At 45.1% G+C, this 18,238-nt stretch overlaps 1 protein-coding gene across 1 annotated transcript in view; it reads left to right on the top strand.

Annotated features, from left to right (window-relative positions):
* The window catches only part of PRRT1 (proline rich transmembrane protein 1), a 43,997-nt gene that overhangs the window by 2,711 nt on the left and 23,048 nt on the right, over window positions 1-18,238 (top strand). The window contains exon 2 of the mRNA XM_040323062.1: window positions 1,567-1,886. Coding sequence (XP_040178996.1) covers window positions 1,567-1,886 — 320 coding nt within the window. The remainder of the gene's footprint in view (window positions 1-1,566; window positions 1,887-18,238) is intronic.

The following is an 18,238-nucleotide window of genomic DNA, read 5'->3' as shown; positions in this document are numbered from 1 at the left end:
CTGTCTGACTCCTCTGTGTCTTAAAGTGTTACTAAACCCAGGATCCTGCATTCATTATATCTGGTCTCCCACAGTACACAGAAAATGCAAATTTAATAGTTTTTGTAAATATAAAACTGCTAAATGCCTTTTCTCATCAGCAGTATATAGCAGTCTTATGACTTATATCAGTATTTGATTAAAGCTTAGAGGAGGAGTTTTCATTCTGTCCTGACTGTCTTATAAGGCTGCAGGACCCCTGACCCTCTGTCTGGACAGTGCTGATTGGCCCTGTGCTGATCACATGCACCCCCTCTTCCCCATGAAAAACAAAACTCTCTAGTAGGGTTGTCCTGATACCGATACCAGTATCGGTATCAGGACCGATACCGAGTATTTGCGGGAGTACTTGTGCTCCCGCAAATACACCCAAAGCCTAAATAGAATACTTGCTCCCGCCGACGCCGTCATATATCGCAAAGCCGCTGCCGCGTTAATCACCGCGCGGGGAACATTACAGTCAGCTTTCGTTTGAATAGCTGTTTTCCTCGCCGCGCATAGACACTCCCCCTTGCTCGGGATTGGATGGATCTGTCCAATCGCGAGCAAGGGGGAGTGTCTCTATACACAGCGCGGCAGGGAAAACAGCTTATTCAATCGAAAGCTGACTGTAATGTTCCCCGCGCTGTGATTAACGCGGCGGCGGCATCATTTAGGTACGGGGGACATGGCTCCAATATGTTTGGGGACATGGCTGGATATGTGGGGGACATGGCTGCAACATGTTTGGGGACATGGCTGCGTATATGGGGGACATGGCTGCAATATGTTTGGGGACATGGCTGCGTATATAGGGGACATGGCTGCTTATGTTTGGGGACATGGCTGCAATATGTTTGGGGACATGGCTGCAATATGTTTGGGGACATGGCTGCATATGTGGGGGACATGGCTGCATTTGGGGACACATTTAAAAAAAAAAGTATCGGTATTCGGTATCGGCGAGTACATAAAAAAAAGTATCGGTACTTGTACTCAGTCCTAAAAAAGTGGTATCGGGACAACCCTACTCTCTAGCAATACACACCAAACTGAGCATGTGCAGCTTGTCCCCTAGCCTCTGTTCTAATAAGACAGGGGTCTCCAAACTATGGTCCTCGAGTTGTTCAGGAACTACAATTCCCATCATGCATAGGATGTCAGATTTTTACAATGCCTCATGGGATGTGTAGTTCTGCAACAGCTGAAGGGCCGTGGTTTGGAGATCCCTGTATTAGGAGATAGATTGGGGAGTGTAGAAGAAGGGGAGGCTCAGAGAAGCCAGGATCAAACAACCTATTTACCCAATACAGAGGATTAACCCCTCTACAGTTAGTATAACAAGCATGCTTTGCTACCTATACACACTGATCGTACTTTTGTGGGTTTCGTAAAACTTGAATTCGTCTTTTTTTCTGTCTTATCTCTCTATTTTTTGCTTCTTATTTTCTTTCCTTCCCTTTCTTTCCCTTTGTTTTCCCCTCTCCCTTTCCCCCTCTTTTTATTTCCCCTTGTCTCACTCTCCCTCTTTCTCCTTGTTTTCCTCAGGCCCTCCAGACTCCGGACCCCACAGCTCTCCCCCACCTTATAATCAACCCGGAGGGGAAGGCCCTTGCAATGGGGTTATTCCAGGTTATAATGATCCACCACCCCAGCCATCCAGCGCCACCCTTCCCCGTCAGGACGCCCAAGGATACCTACAGGAAACGCCTTTCACAGGCCAACCACCAACCCCCCAGGGGTATGTGGTCCAGACGCACACTCCCACGGGGACCATGCCAGTAGGAGGGTATGTGCAACAACCTGCCGGGTATCCAATGCACCTTCAACCCTGCACGGCCTATGTTCCAGTATACCCCATGGGAACGGTAAGTACCGGATAAGAGGTGAAAACACAGTTTGCATAGAAGATTGACTTTAAAGAGAATCACTCACAACTGGGCAAGGATCTGAATATTCAGGTTGAATATACCTGTGCAGGCTTACCCATGAAGGATTTATATAACACTCTCCTATTGTGCTTTACCTGCTTTGCCTGAGCTGGATTCTTGGTTATTAGGGTCAAGGGAGAAAGGTTTGCTGGGGTCTGACCGCTCCTCGCTGTCTGCTGCCTGACACCATGCATCTGATATGATAGAGTTCTCAGAGTGTAGTCAGGTAGCGGACTCTCAAGTAACTAAAGCTAAATAACAGCGATATTATAATTCTTTCATAGTTACACTCTTTTATATTTTTTTTTTTTCGTTTTGTATGGTGTGGAAGGATAACAACCACCAGGGCCACCATCAGAGGGGTACAGGAAGTACACCTGTATGGGGCCCAGAGGTCCCCAGGGCTCTGGAAGGCAACCCCCCCCCCCCTTTTTTTATATACATTATTTTTTTTTTTTAGAAAAACATTATTTTTTTTATATAAACTTTTTTTTTTATTATTAAAGGGCCCGGAGGTCCCCCGAGGCCCCGGATGGCTACCCCCCTTTTTTTATATATTTTTTTTATATATATTTATTTTTATTAAGGGGCCCAGAGGTCCCCAGGGCAACTCCCCCCTTTTTTTATTTTTGTTCGTCAGCACCCAAAGCCCCCCGACCTCAATTTGCGGCGGCGGCACCCCCCTGCTTCTCAATTTTCGTGGCATCCCCCGCTTCTCAACTCGTGGCACCCCCCGCTTCTCAATTCGCGGCACCCCCCGCTTCTCAATTCGATTCTCAATTTTTTTCTGGAACTGGAGAGCCCTGGAACTGACCGCACTGCTGTGAACAATGCCATTGGAAACCATATAACCCACAATCCATGTGTTGTTGATGCAGAAAAAAAAAGTCACTGGACTGCATGTGGTGTGAACTTCACCCACAACAACTAGATAAAAAATAATGTTCATTAGCACGGAACATACATTCCACATTAATAATTATTGCTATCAAAATTAGGGTGTGCTGTAAATTGCCTCCAGCATTGCTCCTGTTTCTTCTTGCTGGAGACTGGCAAGTTGTTGAAGCCCAGAGCCCCTGAGAAGCAGTAAATCATAAAGCGGAACTAAACCCATCGATTTAACGATTTCAGAAAACAGTTACATTCCTGTGTTCCATCAGATTTGGCGACCCGGCAGAATGTGTAACGGAAGTGACATTCCGGCGCCACCATCTTGCTACACCCCGCACTCCTCCATAGTAAGAATACACTGAGGGGGGAAGGGGACATCTTGTTACACCCACCAGAGTTTTGGATTTTACACTTATTTTTAACAGTAAAGTGAATTTATATAGTGAAATACAGTACTTAGAATTCCATCTGACTGCTTAGATATTGAATTTTAAAAGCAGTGGCAAGCCTACTGATCTCATAGGTTTGCTAATCTGACAAAAGTTTGCTGCTTTTAAAATTCAACATCAAAACATTTAGACAAAGTTCTTAGTAATGTATTTGACTATATAAATTGACTTTATTGTGTAAAATGCAAAACTCCTGTGGGTGTAACAAGATGTCTGCTTACCCCCTTCTCACTGTGGAGGAGTGTGGGGTGTAGCAAGATGGCGGTGCCAGAACATCACTTCCGTTACACATTCTGACGGGTCGCCTAATCTGATGCAGTGTTCCCAACCGTCCGTATTTTTACGGACAGTTCGTAAAAACGGGCACTTTTTCCCCCCGTTCGTAAATGTCTGTGGTTGCGGGAATGTGCCAGTAAAAATACCCGAGATTGGTTCGGCTTGGAACTGTGCATGGAGATTGGAGGCAGGGGGTGTTAGTGGCAGGGGGTGATTGGAGGCAGGGGGTGTTGGTGGCACTGCAGAAAGGGATGGTGGCACCGCAGAGAATGGGGGATGGAGACAGGGGTTGTTGGTGGCACCGCAGGGGGCAGGGCCGGATTAACAATGGGGCTGATGGAGCTGCAGCTCCAGGCCCCTTTCTCAAGATAGGCCCATTTGCCCAAAAAAAAAAAAAAAAAAAACTTTTTTTTTTTTTTTTTTTTAAGAATTTTTTTTTTAAGATCGAATTTGGGGGGTTGTAGCTCGATGACCAGAGGTCACAGAAACCCCACATTTGGGGGTAGGCATGGGAAGAGCTACCCCACAACTGGTTAAAATATGGGACGGCTATCATTTATGGTTCCGGAGATACGGGCCTGCTTGCACAGCCTGTCAGAAGCTACATTCAGAGCGGTCAATATAAATACAAGCTGACACACTGCAGCAGACTGATAGGATCACAGTGCTTATAATAATTATTTGTATATTACTCATGGTAATTAACCCCTTGCCACCCAGGCCAATTCTGACACTTCTCTACTACATGTAAAAATCATCATTTGTTTTTTGCTAGAAAATTACTCTATGGTGGTCTTTGCACTTTTTATGTTGCACGGTGTAGAGCTGCACGATTCTGGCTAAAATGAGAATTGCAATTTTTTTGCTTAGAAGATAGATCACGATTCTCTCACGATTGTTGCGGCGTAACATCATCTTTCACATTAAAACAAACAAAAAAAAAATGGGCTAACTTCACTGTTTTGTTTTTATGGTTTTTTATTATTCATTGAAGTGGGAAAATGCAGTGTGACATAACATATTGCAGCAATAGCCATTGTATTCCCTAGAGTCTCTGCTAAAATATATATAATGTTTGGCGGTTCCAAGTAATTTTCTAGCAAATATTGCTTTTTAACTTAAGAAACAAGTGTTGGACTTTAAGTGGTTAAATTTAGTTACAATGTTAGTTAGTTACAATGTTTCATTTTGTTTACAAACTTCGCAGACTGCCCAGATTTTTTCTTTACACACAGAAGTGCATCCCTTTGATCTAAGAAGGAAGTGTCAGTTACAATGTTTCCTGTTAAAAACTTGGCAGACTGCCCAGATATTTTCTTTTGATAGCTGAACGTCTCTCCACTTGTTATATGAAAGAATCAGCAAACTCTGCATTGAAGATCGTCAGGGGGGTTGAATCGAGATCACGATTTTTTTAACGATTAATTGTGCAGCTCTAGCATGGTATTTGCGCAGCAATTTTTCAAACATGTTTTTTTGGAAAAAAATGTTTCATTCATTAAAAAAACAGTTAGTTAAGTTAGCACAATTTTTTTTGGTATCCTAAGCGATGCTTTAAATTTTTTTAGGTTACATGTTTAGAGTTACAGAGGAGGTCTAGTACTAGAATTATTGCTCTTGCTCTAACGATCGTGGCGTATGTAACCTGTGTGTATCTGGCTCTGATACTACCAGTGCCTACCAAGCCACTGACTAGTATCTCTCCCCAGCCTGTCCCCACACACCCTCTCACCTGTCCCCACACACCCTCTCACCTGTCCCCACAAACCCTCTCACCTATCCCCACACACCCTCTCACCTGTCCCCACACACCCTGTCCCCACACACCCTCTCACCTGCTGACTAGTATCTCTCCCCAGCCTGTCCCCACACACCCTCTCACCTGCTGACTAGTATCTCTCCCCAGCCTGTCCCCACACACCCTCTCACCTGCTGACCTGTGGATGGGGGAATCACTCCTGCAGTGTTATTGTGTTCTGCCAGTGCGTACAATGATCAGTGTTGCTAACTTTAGCTGGCAGCACTGATTGTTTTAAGAAAAAAAAACAGGCTGGTTGTACTCAAGTTGATTAATAGATTGACTTGTGAAAAACCTGCTAGCCCATACATAGATTGACTATGGCTGGTCTCTGCATAATTGGCGTAATTTCAATCCATGTATGACCCGCCAAACCACTACTCAGTCCCTAAATATCCTTCCACTCCTGTACATAGTGCTCACTGTCATACCCTCCACACTCCTCTCCTGTACATAGTGCCCACTGTCATACTCTCCACACTTCTCTCCTATACATAGTACCCACTGTCATACCCTACACACTCCTCTCCTGTACATAGTGCCCACTGTCATACCCTCCACACTCCTCTCCTATACATAGCGCCCACTGTCATACCCTTCACACTCCTCTCATGTACATAGTGCCTGCTGTCATACACTTCTCTCCTGTACTTAGTGCCCACTGTCGCACCCTCCACACTCCTCTCCTGTACATACTGCTCACTGTCATACCCTCCACACTCCTCTCCTATACATAGTGCCCACTGTCATACCCTCCACACTCCTCTCCTATACATAGTGTTCACTGTCATACCCTCCACACTCCTCTCCTATACATAGAGCCCACTATCATACCGTCTACATTCCTCTCCTGTAGATACTGCCCACTGTCATACCCTCCACACTCCTCTCCTGTACATACTGCCCCATCATACCCTCCACACTTCTCTCTGGTACGTACTACCCTCTGTCATACCCCCTCACTCTTCCTGCACATACTGCCCATTGTCATACTCTTCACACTCCTCTCCTGTACATAGTGCTTTTTTCCGTACCCTTTGTACTCCTCTCCTGTACATAGTGCCCACTGTTAGACCCTCCACATTCCTCTCCCTCACCTGCACATACTTCCCACTTATATACCGTCCATACTCCTCCCCTATGTCGCTTACCCACAAAAACAGTTCTTTAAAATTATACTGAATACCCTCAATGTTACCAGCTCTAGAATGGACACACTTTTGTTAGTTCAACTAAAGGAAATATCAGTTCTCATATTTGTTCTGCCCCATTATTAGTACTCATTTAATTTTGTGATTACTACTATGATGTATAGAGGAACATCAGGGGGTTTCTGCTACTCTAAATATAGCACTTATATAAAAAAGTGGCCCTAAAAATATTTTTTAAATGTTGGCAACTGTGCACTTAGGCACTGCCCAATGGCCACCGTCCACCGGGTCAGTAGGGGGCCCCATGAGAGGCTCCTGGGATCCTGTGATAATAAAGCGGTAGTAAACTTTCCTGACATTACTACTTTTTAGAGGCCCTGGGGTAGGTTATGCCACAATGTACAAGTATGCACAGCATATTAGCACATTAGGGTACACTTCAATTTTCAGACTGAGCCCTCCAGTGCTGCGATGAATCAGGCGGGGCCTGGACACTTCCATCTTCACCCGGTCTTCCTTCTGGGTTCTGTGCCTTTGGTCACTTGCCTTGGCTGAGCTGCGTTCATGTCATTCCCATGCATTTATTTATTATTTATTACACCCCATTCACACCTCCGCAACAAAACGCCCGACGCCGGCCGCTCGTGCCGCTGGAGGGGAGAATTCCCATTGCTGTCTATGAGATGGTTCACATCTCATAGACGCCGTACACCTGCGGCATGAAAAAAAGTCCCGGACCCTTTTTTTCAGGCAGCATTGGCGTTCGGCCATACAAAGCAATAGGAAGGATTTGTAAAAAAAAAAGTTACACTATTCGCGGCAAAATACGCCGCGTACGCGGTGTTACTTGTCGCGGAGGTGTGAATGCAGCCTAAAAGGCCCCACCAAAATCCTCAGCACCAGGCCCATGATGTTCTTAATCTGGCCCTGGCAGGGGGGGATGGAGGCAGGGGGTGATTGGAGGCAGGGGGTGTTGGTGGCACTGCAGAAAGGGATGGTGGCACCGCAGAGAATGGGGGATGGAGACAGGGGTTGTTGGTGGCACCGCAGGGGGGGATGGAGGCAGGGGGTGATTGGAGGCAGGGGGCCTTGGGGAGATTGGAGGCAGGGGGATATTGTGGCACCGCAGAGGGGGGGTGAAGTCAGGGGGTGTTGGTGGCAGAGGGGAATGGAGGCAGGGGGTGATGTGACTAAAAAATTTCCCCTTATTTATATCAAAAATAACAAAAATGCCGGTGTTTTTTTTTTTTTCTCAGCACATACCTCGCTATCACGATTTTCACCCCCCGGCAATCCCGCGGGACTGGAAGTTCCCAAGCACTGCCTGTGATTGACAGGCTTCCGAACGGCGCATACTGCGCGTCACAGGTTGCCGACAGAACCCGAACGTCGGTGCGCAGGTGCCGTATAGAGCCGCACCGACGTTCGGGTTTTTTCGGCTACCTGTGACGCTCAGTATGCGCCGTTCGGAAGCCTGTCATTTACAGGCAGTGCTTGGGAACTTCCAGTCCCGCGGGATTGCCGGGGGGTGAAAATCGTGATAACGAGGTATGTGCTGAGAAAAAAAAAAAACAGCATTCTGTCGGTAGGATGGCTCGACTCCATGTGATGTCAGAAATGTTTTTGAGGGTGAACCTCCACTTTAATATCTACCCTAAATCACATTGCTATTTTCCTACCATACTTGTTTGTGGCCTAAATACTGAAATTTGCACCTAAAAATGTAATTTAGTAACTTTTGTGAAATGCCAGTAAAAACGTGGCTGTGCCAGTAAATTTCGGGTGTCGTGCCAGTAAATTTCAATCTGGTAGGTTTGCAACACGGATCTGATGAAACACCTGGAATGACAGGATAGCATTTGCTTGTGTCCTCAAACCATCCAATAGGTGGCGTCATTCACATGCGCAGCACTATGGCAGTTGCAGATCAAACATAGGCCAAGATGGCAGCTTCCTTGGCTGAAATGGATAGGAGTGTTTAGTTCCGCTTTAAGATAAACACAGGTGGTTGATCCTCCCCTCTAGCCACCAACCTAAACTGTGCAAAGGTGCCTGGAGGGGCTGGCACATATTGCCCGAGCCGTGATGCTTTGCTGCATGGCAAAAATGATATGGCATTTGGCGTATAATGGGCAGTACCGCGGCCTTATGCAACTCCAACCAAATGCTCGGCTCATGGTTGCAGCTTAGGCCCTTTTCACACTACAAAATAAATCCGTTTTAATAATCCGTTTTAAAATCCGTCAGATAATGTTAAAAAACGGAAGTATCATTAAAGTCTATGGGATTTTTTTATGTTCCGTAAAGATCCGTAATAGTCCGTTATAACATACGGACGTTAGTTATAACGGAATATGTGACGGGTCTTGCACTATTTTTTGTAAATTTTTTGTCCGTTGCAAGTAACGGATATATTAACGTCCGTTATATTTTAACATTGAAGTCTATGGCACATGGACGTTAGTAAATGTCTCCGTAAATGTCCGTTATGTTAACGGACGTTAATTTTACTGAGCATGGATATTCAGGGGAACCCCGCCGTCAATTTAAAACAAAAATGACGTGCGGTTCCCGGTAAATATCCATAACCAGACCCTTCAGGTCTGGTATGGATATTCAGGGGAACCCCGCCGTCAATTTAAAACAAAAATGACGTGCGGTTCCCCCTAAATATCCATAACCAGACCCATTATCCGAGCACGTTGACCTGGCCGGCCGCAGAAAAGAGGGGGGGACAGAGTGCGGCCCCCCCTCTCTCCTGAACCGCACCAGGCCACATGCCCTCAACATGGGGAGGATGTCCCCATGTTGATGGGGACAAGGGTCTCATCCCCACAACCCTTGCCCGGTGGTTGTGGGGGTATGCGGGCGGGAGGTTTATCAGAATCTGGAAGACCCCTTTAACAAAGGGGACCCCCAGATCCTGACCCCCCCCCCTGTGTGAAATGGTAATGGGGTACACTGTACCTCTACCATTACACGAAGGAAGTAAAAAGTATTGTAAAAAAAACACACAGACACAAAAGAATAAAGTCCTTTATTAAAAAAAAAAAAAACTCCAGCGCTGAAAAATCCACTCGTTCCCGGCTTCCTGCGTTGTCCTGATCCTGCGACGGGTGCGAGTGATCTCCCGCGATGAGAAGATCCAGCGTCGGGTGATCTCCGCTCCGGCGATGTGAAGATCCATCCATCCGGCGCAGCAGCATCCGGCACAGCCCAGCGAATGAGCGGCTGAAGCTGTGACATTTCTTATATAGAGGAGGCAGAGCCACCCGTCACGTGACCCTGCCCCCTCTGACGTACCTCTGCTACGTCACTGGGGAAGACCAAGAAGAGGAAAGACCTTTCCTCTTCTTGTGCCCAGCGGTGAGAGGAGGTCCGGGATGCTGCTGCGCCGGATGGATGGATCTTCACATCGCCGGAGCGGAGATCACCCGACGCTGGATCTTCTCATCGCGGGAGATCACCCGCACCCGTCGCAGGATCAGGACAACGCAGGAAGCCGGGAACGAGTGGATTTTTCAGCGCTTTTTTTTTTTTAATAAAGGACTTTATTCTTTTGTGTCAGTGTGTTTTTTTTACAATACTTTTTACTTCCTTCGTGAAATGGTAGAGGTACAGTGTACCCCATTACCATTTCACACAGGGGGGGGGGGTCAGGATCTGGGGGTCCCCTTTGTTAAAGGGGTCTTCCAGATTCTGATAAACCTCCCGCCCGCAGACCCCCACAACCACCGGGCAAGGGTTGTGGGGATGAGACCCTTGTCCCCATCAACATGGGGACATCCTCCCCATGTTGAGGGCATGTGGCCTGGTGCAGTTCAGGAGAGAGGGGGGGGCCGCACTCTGTCCCCCCCTCTTTTCTGCGGCCGGCCAGGTCAACGTGCTCGGATAATGGGTCTGGTTATGGATATTTAGGGGGAACCGCACGTCATTTTTGTTTTAAATTGACGGCGGGGTTCCCCTGAATATCCATACGACTTCTGGAGCTGGACTTCAAGAAAGGGTGAAATGTTTTTTATTAACGGACGTTAGAAAGGAATGATATAATGGATGTATACGGATATATACGGATAAACATTATCCGTTTTCAATAAAGGAAGAATGGTAAAATATTTATCCGTATGTATCCGTTATTAAATCCGTTAATAAACGTCCGTTAATAGGTGTAATACGGATATTATAAAATGGACATACAATCCATAGTGTGAAAGAAGCCTTAGTATTTCAATAAGAAAATCCCTGTTCAGTTGAAAAAAATGGCATTCAGAAGATGAATGTATCGTCTCCTAAATGCCTGGTAGCTGCTGCTCTCTACTGCCCTCTAAAAAGCGATCTACCATGGATCGCCTTTCAGAGGGGCAGTAGAGAGTGCCACTTATGTGAACAAAGCCTGATTGTCATAATTGGAATCGTACATTGTATCATTCATTGGCTTGACTCCAAGCAATTAAATATCATGGCATTTGTTGCCTGTTACTTTTGCCCCTGAAATGCAATGTCGAGGAGTGTGCTGGGTATGCACAAAGTCCTTCCCTAGTTGCCACTTGCCAGGTTTCTGCTATATTTGCATAAATGCCAGCACAGCTACACCATCTGTAATAGGACACTGTAGAGCTCTGCTATCAAGCGCAGTTTGCAGTTTTGTAGTTCTATACTAAATCTGTGAACAGCTGTTGGAGAAAAAACGCATTAACCCCTCGTTCACATGGAATGTGGCTTTGAAATAGCGCAACTTCATCTGAAATCGCACCATTTCAAAGCCGCATGTCAGTGCGACTTTGGAGACATCTGTGCGGCTTCATGCACAGATGTCTATGCAAGTCGCACCTAAAATTCTCAAAAGTAGTGCAACTACTTCTTCAAATCAATGCGGCACCGCAAAGTTGGCGTCGCACCGATTTGAACCAGTGGCGTTGCTGACAATAGGGTGCGACTTGTCATGCTATTTCATGTGTCAAATGGCATGACAATTTGCTGCAGTGTGAACAAGGCCCTAAGGGTCAGTCCAAAGACCCCAGCAATGAGTTCCTTACTCTGGGATGAAGTGTCACTGCTCCTGCATCTCCTGCCATGAAAAATAAGCTGTGATTGTGCAACTGCTTGTAATGGTCCTGGCAGGTGGGCGGAGTTGGGAACACAGGTGCAAAGATCCCAGAGACTGAGTCCCCTGAAGATATGAAATTACAGTTTGAGAATTAAAGGGGTTGTAAAGGTTCGTTTTTTATTTTCTAAATAGGTTCCTTTAAGCTAGTGCATTGTTGGTTCACTTACCTTTTCCTTCCATTTCCCTTCTAAATGTTTATTTTCTTTTGTCTGAATTTCTCACTTCCTGTTCCTCCTCAGTTAGCTTGCTCCCATCATCCGAGCCGTTCTGGCTGGGGGTTAGTCAGCATGCCAGGAAGTGAGAAATTCAGACAAAGAAAAAAACATTTAGAAGGGAAATCAAAGGAAAAGGTAAGTGAACCAACAATGCACTAGCTTAACCACTTCCATACCGGGCATTTTCACCCCCTTCCTGCCCAGACCAATTTTTAGTTTTCAGCACTGTCGCATTTTGAATGACAATTGCGCGGTCGTGCGACGTGGCTCCCAAACAATATTGACGCCCTTTTTTCCCCACAAATAGAGCTTTTTTTTGGTGCTTTTTGATCACCTCTGCGGTTTTTATTTTTTAAACAAAAGAAGAACGACAATTTTGAAAAAAACACAATGGGCCGGATTCAGAAAGAAGATACGCCGTCGTATCTCTGAGTCCGGCCGTCGTATCTATGCGCCTGATTCATAGAAACAGGTTCCGCATAGATCTCCTAAGATCCGACAGGTGTAAGTGACTTACACCATCGGATCTTAGGCTGCAATCTCACGCTGGCCACTAGGTGGCGCTTCCGTTTGTTTATGCGAGGAATATGCAAATAAGGAGTTACGCCGATTCAGAAACGAACGACCACCTGGCGCTTTTTTTTTACGTCATTTGCGTTCGGCTTTTTCTGGCGTATAGTTACCCCTGCTATATGAGGGGTAGCTAATGTTAAGTATGGCCGTCGTTCCCGCGCCAAGTTTTGAAATTTTACGTAGTTTGCGTAAGTCGTTCGCAAGCAATGACGTCCTTGCGACGTCATTTAGAGCAATGCATACTGGGAGATTTTACAGATGGCGCATGCGCCGTTCAAGTAAAACGTCAAAAACGCGGGGTCAAGGGAAATTTAAATAAAACACGCCCCCTACATCCCCATTTGAATTACGCTGCCTTACGCCACAACACATACGCTACGCCGCTCTAACTAAGGGCGCAAGTTCTTCCTGAATAAAGAACTCGCGCCCAAATTAGAGCGGCGTAACGTATCTCAGATCTCAGATACGTTACGCCGGGCGGACAGATACGCCTATGTATCTGAATCCAGCCCATTATCTTTTACTTTTTGATTTAATAAATATCATAATTTAAAAAAATATATACATTTTTTTTCCTCAGTTTAGGCTGATACATATTCTTCTACATATTTTTGGCAAAAAAAATAAAAAAATCGCAATAAGCGATCAGTTTGCGCAAAAGTTCTAGCATCTACAAAATAGGGAATATAATTATGGCATTTTTTTTTTTGCTAGTAATGGCAATGTGACCGTGACATTGCGGCGGACATATCTGACACACTTTTGGGACCATTCACATTTATACAGCGATTAGTGCTATAAAACTGCACGGATTACTGTGTAAATGTGACTGGCAGGGAAGGGGTTAACACTAGGGGTGCTGAAGGGGTTAATATGTTCCCTAAAGTGTGTTCTAACTGTAGGGGGGAGGGGACTCACAAGGGGAGGGGACCGATATGTGTTCCTCTTTACCTTCGAACACACATCGGTCTCCTCACCGCTGACAGGACATGGATCTGTGTGTTTACACACACAGATCCATGGTCCTGCCGTGATTGCGGGCAATCACGGGTGCCCAGCAGACATCGCGGCCGCCGGGCACGCGCACCGGGTCCCGAGTGGTGCGGCGGGGGCGCGCGCCCGCCCCCTAGCCGCCCAAGAAGGCAAGGACGTCATATGACGTCCAGTCTGAGGGACGGAGGGTTCCCGCCGACGTCATTTTACAATGACTCGGTAGGGAACGGGTTAAAGGAACCTATTTAGAAAACCAAAAATTAACCTTTACAACCCCTTTAAAATCCCACTTTGATTTTTATTTATTCATGTGTTGGGTTCCCCAGAAGACAAAGTTACATTCAGTTGATAAAATAAAATGTGTTGCACTACACAAAAAATAGATAAGCACCCACTAAGTGTAAAATTTGATGAAATTAGTAACAATTCATCAATTGAACCAACCCAAAACATCAAAATTCATATAAACATAAATTCACGTGCACATAAATAAATAAATAAATATCAAATTAACCACTTAAGCCCCGAGCTTCTTTCTGAGATTTTTTTGCTAGAAAAAAGAACTTAGAACCCCCACAAATATTACTTGTTTTTTTTTCTAACACCCTAGAGAATTAAATGGCTGTCGTTGCAATAATTTTTGTCACACTGTATTTGCAGCAGTCTTACAAGTGCACTTTTTTTGGAAAAAAACATACAAAAAATAATACAACAGTAAAGTTGGCGCAATTTTTTTATATTGTGACAGATAATGTTACGCTGAGTAAATTGATACCCAATATGTCACGCTTTAAAGTTTCGCCCGCTTGTGGAATGGAGACAAACTTTTACCCTTAAAAATCTCTGTAGGCGACATTTAAAAAATTCTACAGGTTGCATGTTTTGAGTTACAGAAGAGGTCTAGGGCTAGAATTATTGCTCTCGCTCTACCGATCGCGGCGATACCTCAAATGTGTGGTTTGAACACCGTTTTCATATGCGGGTGCTGCTCACATATGCGTACGCTTCTGCACGCGAGCTCGTCGAGACGGGGCAATTTAAATAATTTTTTTTCTTATTTATTTAACTTTTTTTTTTTTAACTGTTTTTTAAAAAAAAAAAAATTTGGGTCACTTTTATTCCTATTACAAGGCATGTAAACATGCCTTGTAATAGAAAAAAGTATGACAGGTCCTCTTTAATATGATATCTGGGGTCAAAAAGACCTCAGATCTCATATTTAGACTAAAATGCAATAATAAAAAAAAATGTTATGTCATAATAAAAAAATGGCCCTTTGTGAGCTGTGGGCGGAAGTGACGTTTTGAGGTCGCTTGCGCCCTGCAGTGGTATGGAGACGGGTGGGGGCCATCTTCCTTTCACTAGTCCCCATACACAGGCAGGGAGAGGATCCGATCGACTCCGTCGCTACTAATGGCTCTGGTAAGCGGCGGACGGCACTGGAGAGTGGCGGGAGGGGGGGGCCTTTCCCACCGCCGATAAAAGTGATCTTGCGATGTATCCGCCGCAGAGACCACTTTTATCTGAAAGAGGACCGCCCACTCTTGAACATGGTCCTGGGGTTATGGTAGCTACCTGCTACCATAACAACGGTATTCCACTTCAAAGTAGCTTTGTATAATGACGGCAGGTGGTCCGTAAGTGCTTATTATATAAATCCATCAAATAAATAAAGGAATAATCAAGTAAATTCATATATTCTATACGGAGGGTATAGAAAAAAATGACCCCCTTTAAAATAATCACATTTTGTTGCATTGCAGCCTGAAATGAAGACACACACAGTTTTTGTTTTATCCAGAGGTATTTACTCAATGCATAACATCCAAGTGAAAGATATACCCCCAACAATTCAAAAACAGAATCACTGAGTTGGAAAAAGGATCACCCCCTTATGTCAGTATTTTGTTGGACCAACGTTTGCTTTAATTCCAGGCTTTAGTCTGTTGGGATTTGTCTCTACTAACTTCGCACATCTAGACTTTGCAATAGTTAGACACCCCCCTTTTTTTTTAAAGGGTATCCTATATTTATAGATATGTTGTTGATTTAATTTCAGAGCATTTTACTCCTGATGAGTGGCGTGAGCCATGAAACGTGCGTCGAGTACACTTTGAACTGATGCTCAGACAAGTTTGGCTCACTAAGAGCAATTGCTTACATTTATTATTAACCACTTAAGCCCCGGACCTTTAGGCAGCTAAATGCCCAGGCCAGGTTTTGCGATTCGCCACTGCGTCGCTTTAACAGACAATTGCGCGGTCGTGCGACGTGGCTCCCAAATAAAATTGACGTTCTTTTTTTCCCCACAAATAGAGCTTTCTTTTGGTGGTATTTGTTCACCTCTGCGGTTTATATTTTTCACGCTATAAACAAAAATAGAGCGACAATTTTGAAAATAATTCAATATTTTTTACTTTTTGCTATAATAAATATCCACCAAAAACATATATAACATTTTTTTTTTTCCTCAGTTTAGGCCGATACGTATTCTTCTACCTATTTTTGGTAAAAGAAATCACAATAAGCGTGTATCGATTGGTTTTGCGCAAAATTTAAAGCGTTTACAAAATAGGGGATATTTTTATTGCATTTTTATAAAAAAAAAAAAAAATTCGACTAATGTCGGCGATCAGCGATTTTTTTTTTTTCGTTACTGCGACATTATGGCGGACACTTTGGACAATTTTGACACATTTTTGGGACCATTATTGTGAAAATGACAGTAGCAGTTTGGGAGTTAACCACAGGGTGTTAAGCTTCACCTAGTGTGTGTTTACAACTGTAGGGGGGTGTGGCTGTAGGTCTGACGTCATCGATCGTGTCTCCCTATAAAAGGGATCACTCGATCGATGCAGCCGCCACAGTGAAGCACGGGGAAGCTGTGTTTACATACGCCTCTCCCCGTTCTTCAGCTGGGGGGAGCGATCGCGAGGGGGCGGCTAGAAACGAATAGCCGCGCCCTCGTCCCCGATCGCTCCCCGCGGGTTTCCAACCGCCGCATGTACCGGAGGGGTCCCGATCAGACCCCCGACCCGCAGAAAGGCGGGGACGTACATGTACGCCCATCTGCCTGTACGTGCCATTCTGTGGATGTACATATACATGCGGCGGTCGTTAAGCGGTTAATGGATGAATGATCTATAAAATTGTACTGCTAATCATGTTGTATTTTACTTTGTATAATAATTGTATGTTTATACAAGTGAACTAATATTTAGACCCGGTTCACACACAGGCGGCACGACTTTGGGGGCAACTCGGCAAGGCGACCTGAAGACAACTTCAGAGGCGACTTGCAAAATGACTTCTGTATAGAAGTTAATGCAAGTTGCCCCGAGTCGCCCCCAAAGTCGTACAAGAACCTTTTAGTCTCATCTGACCACCTAAAACACACCTTGAAGATTCTGAGGCCACATCGAAAAGGGTGTTATGGTCAGGTCAGACTAAAATGTTATTATTTGGCCTCAACACCAAACGATATGTCTGGCGGAAATCCATCCAAATAACATCATTCCTACAATAAAGCATGGAGGGGGTAATATCCTGTTATGGGGGTGGTAATATCCTGTTATGGGGGTGGGGGCAATATCCTGTTATGGAGGGGGGTAATATCCTGTTATGGGGTGTTTATTTGCAGCAGGGACTGGAGCACTTGTCAGGATAGAAGGAAACATGGATGGGGCAAAATACCATCAAATTCTTGAGGAAAATCTGCTGCCCTCTGTCAAAAAGTTGTCAATGGGAAGAAGGTTTACCTTCCAACATGACAATGACCCAAAGCACACAGCAAAAATTACCACAGAGTGGTTGAAGGAGAAAAGGGTGAATGTCCTTGCATGGCCTAGTCAGAGCCCAGACTTAAACCCCATTGAAAATCTGTGGAATGACATGAAGACTGCAGTCCACAATCACCATCAATTTTAACTGATCTTGAGCAGTTCTGCGAAGAAGAGTGGGAAAATATTGCAAAGACTAGGGGCCGGATTCAGGAAGCCCGGCGTAAATTTGTGCGGGCGTAGCATATGTCAGATACGCTACGCCGCCGTAACTTAGTGAGGCAGCTTCTGTATTCAGAAAGAACCTGCGCCCTAAGTTAAGGCGGCGTAGCGTATGTGGTCCGGCGTAAGCCCGCGGAATACAAATTATCCATGCAGTGGGCGTGTTGTATGGTAATAAAGGCTGACCCCACGTAAATTACGTTTATGACTAACGGCGCATGCGCAGTCCGTGAACGTATCCCAGTGTGCATGCTCCAAATTACGCCGCAAATAGTCAATGCTTTCGACGTGAACGTAACTTACGTAGAGCCCTATTCGTGAACGACTTAGGCAAACGACGTAATCGATGGAAAATTCGACGCTGGCCTGACGTCCATACTTAACATAGGATATGCCTCATATAGCAGGGGTAACTTTATGCCGGAAAAAGGCTTACGTAAACGACGTAAAAAAATGCGCCGGGCGCATGTACGTTTCTGAATCGGCGTATCTACCTAATTTACATATTCTATGTGTAAATCTACGGAAGCGCCACCTAGCGGCCAGCGTAAATATGCAACTAATATACAATGGCGTAAGAGACTTACGTCAGTCGGATCTTAGCCAAATTTCGGCGTATCTTGCTTTCTGAATACAGAAAGAAGATACGCCGGCGCAGCTTAGAATTTACACGGCGTATCAATAGATACGCCAACGTAAATTCTTTCTGAATCCGGCCCTAGATGTGCAAAGTTAGTAGAGACAAATCCCAACAGACTAAAGGCTGTAAAATGTGGTCCAACAAAATACGGCATACGGGGGTGATCCTTTTTCCAATTCAGTGATTCTGATTTTG

The sequence above is a fragment of the Rana temporaria genome, chromosome 9 (assembly GCF_905171775.1).
Source record: "Rana temporaria chromosome 9, aRanTem1.1, whole genome shotgun sequence".
Classification (NCBI taxonomy): domain Eukaryota; kingdom Metazoa; phylum Chordata; class Amphibia; order Anura; family Ranidae; genus Rana; species Rana temporaria.
This window is presented reverse-complemented; position numbering and strand designations above follow the sequence as displayed.